Raw genomic sequence first — 15,826 nt, 5'->3', positions numbered from 1 at the left:
TGGGATCGCCATGGTGGGGTTGAGGTCCCTCAACCCAGCCTGCACCCTCTCCAATCCATGACATCCCTCTCATAATCTGGGACTGCTGGCTCCTAACCACTTGCCTGCTTGCCTGCCTGATCACCCCTAACCACCTCTGCCTGCTGGCCTGATGCCCCTAACTGCTCCCCGCTGCCAGCCTGATCACCCTTAACTGCTCTCCCCTGCTGGCCTGACCGCCCCCTAACTGCTCTCCCCTGCCAGTCTGATCGCCCCTAACCACCTCTCTGCCACCGTGGCTTTATCCGGATGGATGTCCGGAAGATGTCTGAAGATGTCTGGTCTAATTAGCATATTACCCTTTTATTAGTGTGTAGGTGTGTGTGTGTGTGTGTGTGTGTGTGTGTGTAATAAATTTATTACCCAAATCAAGTTGGAAAGATGTTTCATTCATTCATTTAAATATTTATTGACCTTGAAGAACCAGACACCACATGCACACACAAACAGGCACACACTTGAGTGTTTATTCAAGGCTGCTAAACTGCAACCTAAGGAGAATAGCTCCAGGTAAACATGGGACTTTTGATTTGTTGAGAAGAATCTCGAAGTTTGGGACAAGAAATACATGCCCTAGAACAGTGGTCGGCAAACTGGCCCCTTGAGTGTGGCTCTTCCACAAAATACCACGTGCGGGCGCACATGTACAGTGCGATTGAAACTTCGAGGCCCATGCCACGGGGCCAAAGAGCCACATGTGGCTCGTGAGCAGTGGTTTGCCTAACACTGCCCTAGAAGAAAAAAAGATAGTAAGATATCCTCCTCTACCCTCCTCCCCCCCAGAGAGTAAGGCAGCTTCTCTAAGTCAGTGTCACAGTCCAGTATTTAAGAATATACATTTGAATGGGCACTAAATTATTAGCCTGCCCAGAACACTCCACTATTAACCAACAAGAGCACTCAGGTGTTTAAGGCTGGTGGTATGCACAATAACAAGTCATGCTGATCACCTCCTGCCAAAGAATGAACTCCAAACCATTTGCCAGAATTGTGCCCTCACCGGAGAAGCGCCCAACCTGGCAAAGGCCTGAGGAGTAGACACACTACCTGACTTTCTCCATGGCTCCTCCCGTTCTCTGCTTTGAAGATGGACTTGGGCTTCCTGGACTTGAAGTTGCCCATGCTGGGTCGCAGCACACCGTCCACCAGCACGGTCTGCTCTACATGCTGTGGCTCCCGGGAGGGCGCAGGCTCCTCTAGGAGAGCCCCGGCGTCGGGGTAATTTTCTTTATTGTCTTCATCTCTAAAACAGAAAAGACCCAATTTAGGAAGCACCACAAGAAATAATAAATTGCTGCAGGAAAGAGGGGCTGGCCATACTCATTGCTGCCCTATTTATATGGACCTAGCAACATTTTTGTGTCCACCTAGCCAGTTTCACAGGAATAAAGTTTAAGAAATGTGAATTTCACTCTTTAGATTACTCCACATTCCCTTCTAATCTTTGCTAATGAATACAGACCTTTTAACTTTGTACATACTATCGTGATTTCTTTAAATCTTTTGCTTCAAGATGCTTTCATACATATAATATTTTCTCTTATAATAATAATGTATTCAGATTAGATAATATCACCCCAACTTTAGATTAAGACTCTAAAACTCAGAGATTAAATGAAGTGCCATAGGGCTAATTCACCTAGACCTGGAGTGGTCAGGTAGGTCTCCAATCTCCCATGCACATGTTCTTGGTTCAGGCATGATGCTTGCTCTTCACTGACAAATCTATAACCATCTCCCTAAAACTTTCAGACATATTTAGAAATTTAAAAGATCTATTTTAATAGGATACATGCTACCCAGTTAAAATATAAGACAAGGTTCAAATTTTGCCCAGCCAAGCCGTCTGAGTAACATCTTTAAGGCAAAGTCAAAGATCCCATTGCCTGGCTTCTATCTGTTGGAATTACTGGAGACAATCAAATGGGCTAGTGTTTCCTTTGTACATTCAGTGCAGGGTGGAACTTTTAATTTTCACTCACCAATCAAATTCAATATAATATCATCGCACAGTTTCAATTTCCTCAAAAACAGTGGACATAATAAGACTTTTTTTTTGAAATATATTTTATTGATTTTTTACAGAGAGGAAGGGAGAGGGATAGAGAGTTAGAAACATCAATGAGAGAGAAACATCGATCAGCTGCCTCCTGCACACTCCCTACTGGGTATGTGCCCGCAATCAAGGTACATGCCCTTGACCAGAATCGAACCTGGGACCCTTGAGTTCACAGGCCGACGCTCTATCCACTGAGCCAAACTGGTTAGGGCAATAACACTCTTAATTGAAATCAGATCCCTCGTAAATCTAGGTGCATTTTGTTTTCTTATTTTCCTAAAAATTCAGCAAATACCATGGACAAAACCAAATGGGGCATCTCTTTATACGATCAATATCATCACCCTTAACCCACAGGCAATCATTTGTATACTAGATCAGGAGTGGCCACGTGGTGTTTCCCAAGCACCTATGTAAGAGATTTTGGCAATGTTAGCTAGGAAGCAATTCCTTGTGACTCAAGGGCACATAAAGCCAAGAGACAAGACCAGCAAAGGAAGGGTTTCTATGTCCACTGCTCAAAATGTCATTTCACAAATAAAAGGAATTAAATTTGCTAAATTTATTGGGAGGCTAACTTTTTCCAGTTAGCTTCTGGGAAAAGATCAGAGCAAACATCAGGATAGGAGGTCTGGAGCATGATCAGGATGCAGGTGGGCAAGGTGTGGAAATAAAACCATGTGAACAGTTGGACTAACGCCTTAGGACAAGCTTAGTGCTATCTGGTGAAGGAGAACCAAACAAATGAAATAATATTTCAGTATTTCATTGGAACCTAGGTTCTCTTGATGGGGAATATAACACATTGGGGGGGGGGGGGAGCAATCTGAATCTGTGCCAGTAACCTAATGTACATTCTTGATAGCCTATAATAAAGTCACTGCCCCTTTCTAGCAAGACCTGTTTTCCTAATTACTCCCGATTTACAAAGGGGCCATAAACAAAGAATTTAACAGCTCAGCTGGAGGGGAGGTCACTGACACCACCCAGACCAGGGATTTAGATACAATCTGTTCGGTTTGATCGAGCAATTAAATTGATACCCTTCCCCCAGAACTGGCTTTTCAGGTCATTTCACTATGGACATTCCCTTTGCTGAAGACCACTTTTTACTTGCGGTGACCACATTCCATTCTCTCCCCTCCAGGTATGCATAAAGAGGTCTCTGCCCAGAAAAATCCCGCCAAAAGTCCTTTAAAAGCCTCTGACTCCCCTCACTGGCTGCTGGAGCCATCTAGGCTCAGCACCTGATGTGCGGATGATCAAATCAAATAATCGTAACCCCTCTCACCACTCTGGCCTCGTGCATTCCCCCTTCAGCGACCTAACACTAACTTCCCCATTTTAACTGACTCAGGAGGGGCTGTGGAAGCCCGCCAAAAAAGCCTGGTAGTCAGGAAACAGATAGAAAACAAAGAAACTGAAGGGCATAAAGGGAAAGCTTCCTCCATATTCACTCACTCAGGGATTTGGAGAACTGACCCCCTGAGTTCACTGCACTAGTACATCTGAAAGTAAATGGGTTTATCCTGGATCTCTGAGTACTTCCTGTGTATTTTTTGGTCACCTGGTAAATTCTGTAACACTAACTTAATTCATTCCGGAAAGCTGTTTTGAGAAGTGATTTTGTTTGAAAACCAAATCGTTTTTTCCCATTAGAAATTATGTAAATTGAATTAATTCATTCCAGACCCCTAAATGATTCCATTTTAACCTCTCTTATATACTCTACATATCTAATGTACTGTTTAATCTATCAGCAAACACTTCTTTTCTTAAATTTATCGAACCACTCCCTACTAGCCTTAAAGAAATCACTTTCAGCACTCATTCCAGGGGTTTCTTTTAGGAAGTCATTATGTGGTCTCTTTGCTGTCACTGGCTAACTGCTTTTCATTTATCTGAATCAAAAACAGTTTACCTACCCCTTCAATTGCCTGTGATTGTTTCTTTCACAACATTAGCACTCTTGACGGCCTCTTTATGTTTTAAAATTGTGCTAATCCTGCATTTCCCTAGCAACAAAAGCAAAGAAACAAAAATATTTACAGCATAATTTCCTGAGATGTTAGCAGTAATCTGACTATACTAGTGCATTCTCTCCTTTCTTTGTGGCCTGAGAGATGCTTTTTGTCATACTGATCTGTCAGGGTGAAAGGGTTGTAAGTTGAAAAACCAAAGCTTGTTCAACAATTGAGACATTTTTTATGTAAACAACTTGGTGGAGAACCAAATTGTTTGAGATGGGAGATATTCAAGAACCCAGGTTTGACTGTAGCTGGAAAAAAAAAATCAATGCCAGTGAGACTAGTTAATATTTTCCCTTAAGATCATTTATAACTAAAAAAAAAAAAAAAATTAAGTCACTAATGGGTTTGGAAACCAGTATCGAAACCTGACTTGGAACTACACTCCTTCACTTGAAATGCATTTTTCTCTGAGACAGGGCAAATAATGTGACCCTAACATATGCCACTTTGGCATGTTGATTATTTCAAACTGAAGACAATCAAAGCCCAACAGACTCCAAAAGAGCTTTTTACCTTCCCCTTAACTGCCTACAAGAATTTATATCGAGGGGCTGTACCAGGAGTGAGCTAATACCAAAGACAACTTTTTCTATCAGAATGACTTATCTGCATGTCCTAGCACATCTGTTTACTAAAGATCTACTCTTCTCATCTTCTTGGGAATCATCTTCCTCCCCTTTGAGGCCCCTGGAACCTATCCTCTTCTCCTTAGCTGAGCTTAGTATATAAGCCTCAATTACCTAACTGCCAAAGAATCTCATATCTTTGGGGTTCCCATATGTACAAAATTCATTTTTTTCTCCTGTTAATGTCATGCCAATTTAATTATTAGACCAGCCAAAGACCCTAGAAAGGAAGAAGTGAAACGTGTTTCTCCCCGACATCTCACTAGAAACTAATAATCATTCTCACACTCTACACTCCTAGATGAGAAACAAAAGGAAGGACAGCTGCCATTATGGTAGCTTAAATGTTCCTCATTCAAGGAGGATTCTGGCACACTCAAGAATAAGAAAAAAAAAATGACTTTTCAAATCTAAATTGACTCTTTCAATAGATACCTTCCTAAAATAATACCAGAAATTTGTTTTTATATCATATTTTCAAGATGCCCAAAATTTATTAATCTTATTTTCCCCATTGACTTGAAAATCAAGGAAAGTGGGTAAGGGAAGCAAAGAGCATTTTTTTTTCTTTCCTTACACAAATATAAAGCCTAAATACAAAAGTCATCTTTAGAAATATATTTATTTTTTGTTTTGTTTTTGTTGTGTTAATCCTCACATCCCAGGAGATTTTTCCCCCATTGATTTTTAGAGAGAGTGGAAGGAAAGGAGGAGGGAAAAGAGAGGGAGAGAGAAACATTGATGTGAGAGAGACATAGCGATTGGTTGCCTCCTACACACACCCCTACTGGGATCGAACCTGCAACCCAGGTATGTGCCCTTGACCGGGAATGGAACCTGCTATCCTTTGGTTCTTGGGCCAATGCTCTAACCACCGAAAAACACTGGCCAGGGCTAGAAATATATCTTTAACCTATTACTGGTTCCTCACAATCCAAAAAAAAAAAAAAAAAAAAACACCAGAAAAGTACAGATTATGTAATTTATGCCACCACTTAATGGGATCACTCGTAACTTAGAATGATCATGATGTTAAAAAAGAACAAGAGTCTTAAGGATCCCACCCCCCTCCCCACTTACTAGTTGAAGCCTGTGCCATCCCACTTCACTTTCCTGACCCTCATCCATAAGGAGGATGTCACCTCTATCTTACAGAGATAATACCTCTCTGTAAAATGCCTACCATAAAAGCTGGCTCAAGGCCATAACCCAATAAATGGGAGCTATTGTTACAAGACTTGTAAGTAATTATTTGCAAAGAACAAGCTAAGGCCTCTTTTTTAGTCTTCCCAAACCTCCAGGATAAATTCCAAACTCCTTAGCAAAGTACACAAACCCTTTGAAATTGGGCCTTTGTTTATATCTGGAGCTTCATTTCTTATCACTCCTGGCCTCCTCACTCCCCACCCAGCTCTAAGGATTCCTGCCATCCTGAAGTATTTGTTGTTGCTTTAACTTGAACAATTTTCTCTATACTCTCTTGGTTTTCTGATAACTTGCTAACCCTGCTTAATGGCATCATCTTTTTCTTGGCTTTGTATCCCACACACACTTGAAGAAGAAAAAAAATTCATGTGCCATTTGTCATTTTCTTTAAGAATCCCAGAAACCTCTCTGGCCTATTTGGTCTTTCTAAGTGAATCCTGTTTACCTCTGTTAAAATCGGACTTAAAGTGGCATCTCTATATTCTTGCCTATCTCCTCCAATGGACTGGAGCAGGGATTGATTTGTCTTTCTCTATCCCATATCTTGAATGGTTTCTGGAACACAAAACAGGTCTTCAATAAATGTATGTTATCCAAGTGGAATTCACTGTCAGACAGACGAAGTCCAAATTCTGCCTCATAGTGGCTATGCTATCTTGGATAAGCTTTATCCCTCTGAGCCTCAGTTTCTCCATCTACAGTATGAGAAGGAAAATATCAGCCTCCTTTCAGCTGTTCAGATTACATAATAAAATGTACATGAAAGTGCTTCAACCACTTTCATGGTTTTGCCATTAGACCATGAACACCTTGATAACCAACACGGTAACCCAGATACCCAATGAACCTTTGGTGAATAAATCTACTTAAGGTTTATGACAGGAACACTGAGATGAGTGAATCAATGTTGAATTCAACAGTCATTGATTGAGTATTCCCCATATAAAAGGCGCTGTCTTGAATACTAAGGGAGGGGTATTCAAAAGTGGATACGATAAAACTTCCTTCAAAAGCTAATAATCTATTAGAAGGAAGACACAAGAACAATTATTAGAATTCAAAGAAGAGACTACAGACACCAGACCCTGATGGTTTCTGTGCCTCCTGATTAAGAACTAAGCAATGGTGGGTCATACCTGAGACTGGAGCAATCAGTCTGGTCTTCATGAAGAGAGACTGCGTCTTCCTCACACCTGGGAGAAGAAACAAAACCACATCAGATCCAACTGTCTGCTGCAGTAGAAGCAGCAATAGCCTAGAACTATCTTAAGATAGCGCGGTAAACTAAAAAATAAAATAATCCTCAGCTCTCTCTCCCAAACAGCTCAGATTCCCAACATGTCTACCAGGGAATGATATTAATTATGTCATTTCAGGTGAGCTTAAAAGCTCAGAACCAGAGGGAAGCTCTTTTTTTCCCCCTCCACTGCTCTGCTTCACCTAAGCTAACAAGATCTGAGCAAGGACTTAGGGTTCACAGCTCTTGAGAGGACACCTGACATTAAGACTGATGGCTTGAAAGAGACTCCACTACATGCCTTTTTGCCTTTCCTCTGACTAAGACAGTCCCAAAACACATCTACTACCTCTTCTTTTTTTTTCTTTAAATATATTTTATTGATTTCTTACAGAGAGGAAGGGAGAGGGATAGAGAGTTAGAAACATCGATGAGAGAGAAACATCGATCAGCTGCCTCTTGCACACCCCCTCCTGGGGATGTGCCCGCAACCAAGGTACATGCCCTTGACCGGAATCGAACCCGGGACCCTTCAGTCCACAGGCCGACGCTCTATCCACTGAGCCAAACTGGTTAGGGCATACCCCTTCCTTTTTATAAAACTTCTGTAATAACCTTGTGAAAAAGTCTTGGCTATTTCATATTGAAAACCTACAGTGTTCCACACTGCCCAAGGGAATCTGGAGTAGACCCATTCTCTGTCACTAGTGTAGGAGGGAGGCTTTGTTCCTGTTCTCAGCCATTCCCACCCCACCTCACTCCATCACACGCCAGCCTGAAATGCTTTTTTCATCGTCAACTCCTACTCATCCTTCACTGCCCAAGTCAAGTCTCACGAACTCTGAACCTTCCCAGCCAAGTTCATTCACACGCCACATTCCTACTTTAACCTTAATACGTAAATGTTTACTCTTCATTATAAGGTTTTGGTAACCAACTATATCTTGCCTCATACTGCTGTGTAGTTCTTTTGTACCTCTGAGATCTCTTTAATTCCATGAGAAGAAATAACCATAATTTCTCTTTCTAGATAGGCTGCCACAGTGCTGACAGTGCTACCCCAGAGTATACCCTCAGTGAGTGCTTGAATCCAGTCATTGACATTGACCCCTCAGCTACTCTGATCCCTGAAATAACTTAGCAAGCATGTGTTGAGCATTTATTGACTTCCAGGTACTACATTAGGCATTGGACCTGTGCTTCTCAAACTCTTTAGAATTCAGGACTGACCTGTTTGTTTTCTATTTCCAATCCACTGTGGATAGATACTTTTATAAAAATGTCACAGGAATGTCAAACTCCTATATGCATTATTAAATGCTTACTCCCTATCTCCCTACTGTTCTTGCATCAGACAAGTTACAACAAGTTACAAACAATTTGGAACCCACACTTTGAGTAGCACTACTTCTAAAGGATACAAAGTTGAAAAAGACTTGGGCCCTGCTTGAGAGATTCATTATGTAATGAGTAGGCAAAAATATCCCTACACACATAAATATAACCATAATATGGTATTTATACTGTATAAAATCATTTAAAAATTTTTAAAATTCTTTACCAGCAATGGTTTAGAACAAATTGCTAAAGTGTCATCTTCTTTCCTTATTATCCCTTTTAAATTATGATTTTGTACAGAATTAAACAAAGGCCAGCTACAGACTCTATCCTCTCTACCTGCTGAAATATTTTGCTCCTACTGGCAGTTAAAAAAAAGTCAGTTGATTTAACAAAATGCTCTTCTTAATTAAATGAACTAAATGTCCCTGCTTTCTCTTCTTTTTGACTGTCAATAACCCACTCTGTCCATCTCATGGAAAACAAGTTAAATTCCTAAGTATTGCCTCGTTCTTCTCCATCATCTAAGCCAGTGATGGCGAACCTTTTGAGCTCAGCGTGCCAGCATTTTGAAAAACCCTAACTTAACTCTGGTGCCGTCTCACATATAGAAATTTTCTGATATTTGCAACCATAGTAAAACAAAGACTTATATTTTTGATATTTATTTTATATATTTAAATGCTATTTAACAAAGAAAAATCAACCAAAATAATGAGTTCGCATGTCAGAGATTTGCCATCACTGATCTAAGCTCTGTAATGCGAATAAAAATGTTTCCCAATAAAACTTACCTAGCTAAGTAGAAAAATCAATGAAGAACAGAAATCTAGAATTGTTGCTTCCAAAGAATTAGGGTTCAACCAGAGATTCAACCCTAGAGCTCAACAATACCTATTGTTTGGGAATTTGGCAAGAACTTATTCCCGCCCCCCTCCCACCATTAGATGTGTTAACCTTTCTTCTCAAAGTACAATTAGTTAAAAATGGAAACTCAGCACCAGCACATCCAAAGCTGCAGATGCTTTCTGAGATATGAGGCCAGACCTAATTAGCTGATCCCATTCTAAAGGCCTATTGAACCACTTAAGTTGCCACTCAAGGAAACACAATTCCTTGCTCACAGCAATGCAACAGATCTCCCTACTGGCTTACATGGCACACACACAAACTCTTGTAGTTCATTTGGGTTTTCATTTGCTTTGACGGAGACTGTCAAGTTCTACTTAATTAACATCTCTGATTGTTCTACTGATTCCTTGCCCAGCAGCCACTGCAATGTACAATACTAACCCAATTATAAAACTGGGTTCTATGGTGGGAACTCATATCCAGATATCCCCACTCCTGGAAGAAAGTCAATTCTGACCAAGTGCCTAACTGGTCTTTTACATTAGAGCTCAATACAGGAAATTAAAGATCAATCTCTTTAATAATCTCCTTCTTCAATATTCACAATTAGGTATCTTCCTGTATAATGTTTTTAAAACTGCAAGTTGTTAATTAGTATGTCATAAATTACATAGCAGCTACCAGCAGTTTGCTGTTATTGTTAGAGAAACAGAATAGAAAATGTCACTACAGTAAGAGTTAAATGTTTTTTTCACTAAACTTGTTTGAGTAAATCTTGTATATATGTGGGTGTTGGATTGCAATATAAAATGTTTTTCTTACTGTTTTTTGTAGTAAAAAAAAAAAAAAAGTGAGCAGCACTTCTATTAAATGACTTCCTTTGAGACATCAACTAGATTTTTAAGTCCCAGAGTTCTTGATTTGTGGTTGCCTAGACAATACTTGGATAATTTGTCCTTTCAATTATTCTTTGTGAAATGCCCAGGGTTGTTACCTTTCTCTCTGTTCAGACTTTTACTCCCTTCATCAACCTCAAACAAGAAAAAGCATATGGTTCTTCGCAGCTCACTTTCCCTTTTACATTATCTCAATGAAGCCTGACAATGCTGTGCAATAAAAATTACATTCACACAAGAGGCTAAGGACTTGCCCAGGGTTCCAGTGTGCACAGCAGGGACTGCTCCACCCCCCTGAGCCCACCAAATCCTCTCTTCAGTCTACATTCCCAGAGGCTCACAAGAGGGAGAACAACTTGTTACTTAGGATAATGGTGGTGAAAGAAGTGCCCCCTAAAAGGATCTCTTGTTTGACTTGTGGTAAATAAGAAGAGAGGCCTCAGGTTGGTTATTAGATAAAATGTAGTCGTGCCAGGAACGGGACTGTCACTCACCTTGAAGTACCGTGTACCTGAAGGCAAAGTTGCAGAGGTACAGCCTGAAATCCTGTGGGATTTCTCAGTGTGTCCCCAGCACCACTCGCATTAGCACCACCTGGAGTGCCTGGTTGAAAGAGCAGACTCTGGTCTCACCCCCACACCAACCCCCCACATCACCCTCAGATCAACTCTCTGAGGGTGGGATCCAGGAATGTGAATTTTAAAAACAGATTGCCCTTCCCTCTCCCTAACTAGTATGCTTCTAAAAAGTTTAACAAAGACCTAACTGTTTACAACCCCAGACCAGCGCTGAGCTGACTCCAACACAATCACCCATTCTAGGTTTCCCCTTTGGGATAAACCCTGGGAAGCTGAATTTTTCACAAGCCCCACCCCCGTTCCACAGTTGATATGGATGATTAGTTGGTTTAGAAAAGCATTGTTTTGGATGATAACTAATTCATTGATAACTAAATCAGAATTCATTGCTGGCCAGGCTTCATTTCAAATAGCAGGTCCGCCAGGAAACCTAGGAAATGACCATGGAAAGATAAAGATGAAAGAGCACTGCAGATACCAAGGGAAGGCCACGGCCATTCTGATCTTGGAAGATCGGGTAGAAAAAGAAAGTGACTTGGTCCACAGCTGCACAGACAATGCCAGGCCTGGGAGAAACGGAGAAGAGAATAAAATCTGTCTTTGAGTCCCTCCCAATTCCCCTTCCCTTTGACACTTATAACCCACCCTCCCCCTACACTGGCCAAGCAGAACCCTAGTAGGTTAGACTGTCTGATAACATAATTTATATTCAAGTAATAATGACAACTTGAAACTACCTCCCAGGGGCACAGACTTTTTAATTTCCATTTTAATAAGTGTCATCACCAGAGGCCTTAAACCAAAAGAAATCATCTGTAGGTGGAATTTCAGGCACTAAAGACAACAAATGAGTGTGGGTAGGAAGAAGTAGGAGTGGGTTGGGGACAGGAGGAAGAAGAATTTATCTTGTATCCAAAACAACATATAAGAAAGGCAAGCACCCCAGGGTGGGAATGGCTGGCGGGAGGGGGGGAAGTGGGGAGGTATCAATTGAGGGAAAAGGAGACATATGTAAAACTTTAGACAATAAATTTTAAAAAATTAAAAAATAAAAGAAAGACAAGCACCTCCTCTATGGATGCCAAGACCATACCCCAACATTTACTGAGCACCCGCTATGTCTGTGTCTCAGGACAGTGAGTGCATCCTGGCCCTGCTGGCTTTGGGGTCTTGCCCAAAGAACCAAAGAAAATGGTTTGTACTACTGAGGGGAGGAGAAAACATTACATTAAACAACCACTAGTTTTAAACGACCCTAGTCCATGCTGTGTTGCACCTATGAAGCTTTTGGTATGTTTTAAATATGCTCCTTAGATTTTTAGATCAGCCAGATGGCATTCTAATTGTCACTCAGTGCTTTTTTTAAAAAATAAACCAGTATTCCTTCTCTGAAAACAACAACAGAAACTTATGCAATCAGAATTCCTTGGGGAGTGGCCAAAGACAAGGTACCAGACTTTCCCCAGCATTTAACTATAAAACCTTTATACACACACACACACACACTCACTCACACACACACACACACACACACACACACACAATTGTCCATGTGAAATTTGGAACTAAGGGTCTCCATTTTGAAGCTATTAGGCCTGTGGCTGACTCTGGGGATGTGGCCACACAGGGCTTAGGAGAATCAGGCCCAGAAAGCACCTGGTGCTTGTAAACACAGCAGAGGGAGGAGAGTACCTGTGGACCTGAACCAGGAAGTCCCCACCTCATCATTGGCCAGCAGACTCTGGCAGGCATCTTCCCCCACTCCCAGGCTTTTAGAAAGTGCAAAGTTGCACATGATTACCAAGCAATCTCATTAACAAGTTATAAGTCACAATGAGTATATTATATTGCATCTTCTAAATAAAGCCAATGGGGGGGGGGTGTTTTTAAAAATAACTCCACTTAAGTGAGCCCAACACTAAAGCTGGACACTAAGAGAGTAGCAATTCCAGAGAAACAAAAGAATGAGGGAAATAAGAGGGCCTCAGAAGTCCTGTAGAATCTTACCTTCCATCACCAAGTTATGACAGTAGTAAGACTTGATACTCACAAACTATCTACTCCCACATTTTTTTGCCTGTTAGGGACCTTTAGCAAACAGCTCCCAAGTTACTGGGCTTTCTCTATTAAACTTGCAGCATTTTCTTGTAGTTGAGTATAACACTTTATACACCCTTTTTTCCTAAAAAGCTGTGACAATGACTCCTACCAAAAAGTCCCAGAAGTAAACATCATGAGTTAGCCTAGATAAAAATTGTTAAATAAACTATAAATATTCCTTACATATATGTATATATGTAAATTACATGTGGTGTTAGCATAATATGCTCTCAATTCTTAACATATATGTACAGTATTAGGAAAACATTCAGGAAGAGATGACAAAAATTTACATCATGAACTTTAAATACTTAATAAAAAAATTCTGTGCCTGCTGGCCTTGAGTAAAATATTGCACTCCTTCATTCCATGTTTCAATGGTTTGAGCCTTCCCAATGAACACTCTAACCATAGGACAAAATGACTCTTTACTCCTATAAGTCAGGTCTTTGAGGTCAGTAGACAAAAATGACAAAGGGCATGCAAGAAAAGTTTACTCTACTGTGTCTTAAGAATCTGTAGACAAGAGAGGGTTAGGATAAGTTTAGCCTGTTTATCACATGCTGGAATTCAACTCAAGTCATTTATATCCGTCTTCTATTTGCTGTAAATATATACAGTGTATTCCATGAAAACTGACACCAATACTGGCAAAATACAACAGAGCTTCCTTAATGACATGTCAAATAGATTTCTTTTTTATCTGAGCTCCAAGAACACATATCTTGGTGCATTGAGCTCCAGCAAGCATCAGCTTGTTTTAATATATCTCCCACAGCTGCTAAAACGCTGATTTCAACCTGTAAAAGATTTCTGGGCCCCATCAGTCAGCAAGTCTCCTGGTCTTTCCAGCCCCAGATTATAGGAAACAATGTATCTAATATGAAGAGTGACTGGGGACAGTAGAGGGTAGGTTCGTGATAGTTGCTTCCAGAGAAAGGCATGCAAGTCTTGTTTTAGGAAAGAATCACTTACTCTGTTACAGCGGAGCTGCTGAAGGAATTATCCTGAAGGCTGAAACAGAAACAAGAAAACATCAGCCAAGTCCAGCGGGGGAGCCGCCTCCCTGGTCGCTCTCCGGGAGTTAGAGCACATACACAAACATGGCATTGCAAGGCAAATCTCAGGGCTCGCCCGGCACGCCAGCTCTACCTTGGGCTGCTGTCTGCACATGCTCGTAACGACACCCCCAGCAGGGGCCCAGCCTCACTGCGAACCACAAAGCCCGGCAGCCCCCGAGGCTGCGGGCACAGCGCTGGGTGGGGCGGGGTGCGCGGTGGAGCGGGACTCCGGGCCACCGGATCCCCGCAGGGAGCACCTGGAGAGTTAGAGCGCGACCCCAACCTTGTCAGCCCCGCGCCGCGTTTAATCCAAGCCTCTCGGTGCCAGCCACCCCCGGAGCTGGCAATAGGAAAGCCCAACTGTTTCTGCCTAGTGCCGAAACCCGCGGGGAACTTGCCTTCTTGCAGACAGCTCTTACCAATTTTACAGAGCTACCCCCTCTAGAGATGGAAGCTCGCAGAGATTCATCCATCGTTCAGAAAAAGCCGGGAGGGAACGAGCAGGGGGAGGGGACGAGAAGGAGGAGGGGAGATGGCTGCTGTTTTTGTTTTACTAGTAGAGAGAGAGAGAGAGAGAGAGAGAGAGAGAGAGAGAGAGAGAGAGAGAGAGAGAGAGAGAGAGAGAGAGAGAGAGAGAGAGAGAGAGAGAGAGAGAGAGAGTGTGTGTGTGTGTGTGTTGTTTTACATGTATTGCCCAGGAAAAAGAAGAAGGAGGGTTCCCAGCATCACACCCGATCTGCCTGCACTCTTGTTATTTCAGTCCCTGAGAGGAAGCACCTAGCCCCGGAGGACAGAGCTGTGAATGAGCCCACGAAGGGCGAGAGGAGAATTTATTCCAGGCATTAGCGGGTGACTGAGAGGGACCGTGCAAGAGGCGGGGCTTCCCACGCCCGGAGCAGCCCTCGGAGCTCCGCTCCCAAGCACCTTTACAAAAGATGAAAAATAGCATCCACAAAAGCTATCCCCTTTAAACAAAGGCAGCCCAGTTGAGTGAAAGGAAGGCTGTGAGCTGCCACTGGCTTCCCCCTGGGGATGTTTGTCCTGCCCTCTTTCCTTTGTTCATTTCTCCTGCCAGCTTGACCTTGATAGGGAATGAACAGTCATCTGTGAAAGACGCTGATTTTGAATTAGGAAGACCCCTTCCCCCACTTTTTAAACGTTCCACTCCCAGAAGCAGCTGAGATGGTGGATTTTAGTCCAAACTGTATAGGCAGATGAGTTTTAATTTATAACAATAACAAATAGCATCAAATTTCTACTTTCAGAGACTTAGAAAATTACCCCAAACTTGGTACTAAGGGCGAAAGCATGAATTTTCAGAATCACACTGAGACACTGTTTCAGAGGCCCACCCCAAGGACCCCTTGATTCTCTGAGAAAATGTACTTGTGTTTGACTTTGCTATTCACGGTTGGTTAGATCCCAAACACTGTGGAGTTATGTGTTCACTTGCACCATTTGTCCAATCTGTACGGAGGAAAAGAGCCTCGATGGTATGGTTTTATTGCCGTGTACAACTTTAACCAATTTTGCATCTAACCTACCAATCTGATACTAAAGTTCTTTCCAAATACTGGTAAAAATTCAGATCCTCAAAATGCTCCTGGAACCAAGGGCATCACCATCTTACAGGTTCTCTCATTAATACATGAGTAGATCTCTGATGTGTGCCTACATTTGTATGAAAGTCATGTTCTCAGCTGTTTAAACTTATACTTTCAAAATTGAGTTTTCAAAGAAAAGCAGGTTTAATTTAAGGTCCTTTGCAATTTTACTTTTCTCTCTTGGGATCTTTTAAAAAGCA

At 41.8% G+C, this 15,826-nt stretch overlaps 1 protein-coding gene across 4 annotated transcripts in view; it reads right to left on the bottom strand.

The window, feature by feature from the left end:
• FAM13C (family with sequence similarity 13 member C) overlaps positions 1-14,550 on the bottom strand; it is a 128,198-nt gene extending 113,648 nt beyond the window's left edge. The window contains exons 1-4 of one of the 4 annotated variants that reach the window (XM_059662666.1): positions 14,442-14,550; positions 13,937-13,975; positions 7,097-7,153; positions 1,087-1,282 (exon numbers count right to left, since the gene is read on the bottom strand). In XM_059662666.1, coding sequence (XP_059518649.1) covers positions 1,087-1,161 — 75 coding nt within the window. In that variant the 5' untranslated portion in view covers positions 1,162-1,282; positions 7,097-7,153; positions 13,937-13,975; positions 14,442-14,550. The other 3 variants (XM_059662667.1, XM_059662665.1, XM_059662664.1) reach the window with 3 other exon arrangements.
• Positions 14,551-15,826: the final 1,276 nt, after the last annotated feature.

The sequence above is a fragment of the Myotis daubentonii genome, chromosome 13 (genome assembly GCF_963259705.1).
Source record: "Myotis daubentonii chromosome 13, mMyoDau2.1, whole genome shotgun sequence".
NCBI lineage: Eukaryota > Metazoa > Chordata > Mammalia > Chiroptera > Vespertilionidae > Myotis > Myotis daubentonii.
Note: the sequence above shows the minus strand (reverse complement) of the source record. Positions and strands in the feature narration are given on the sequence as shown.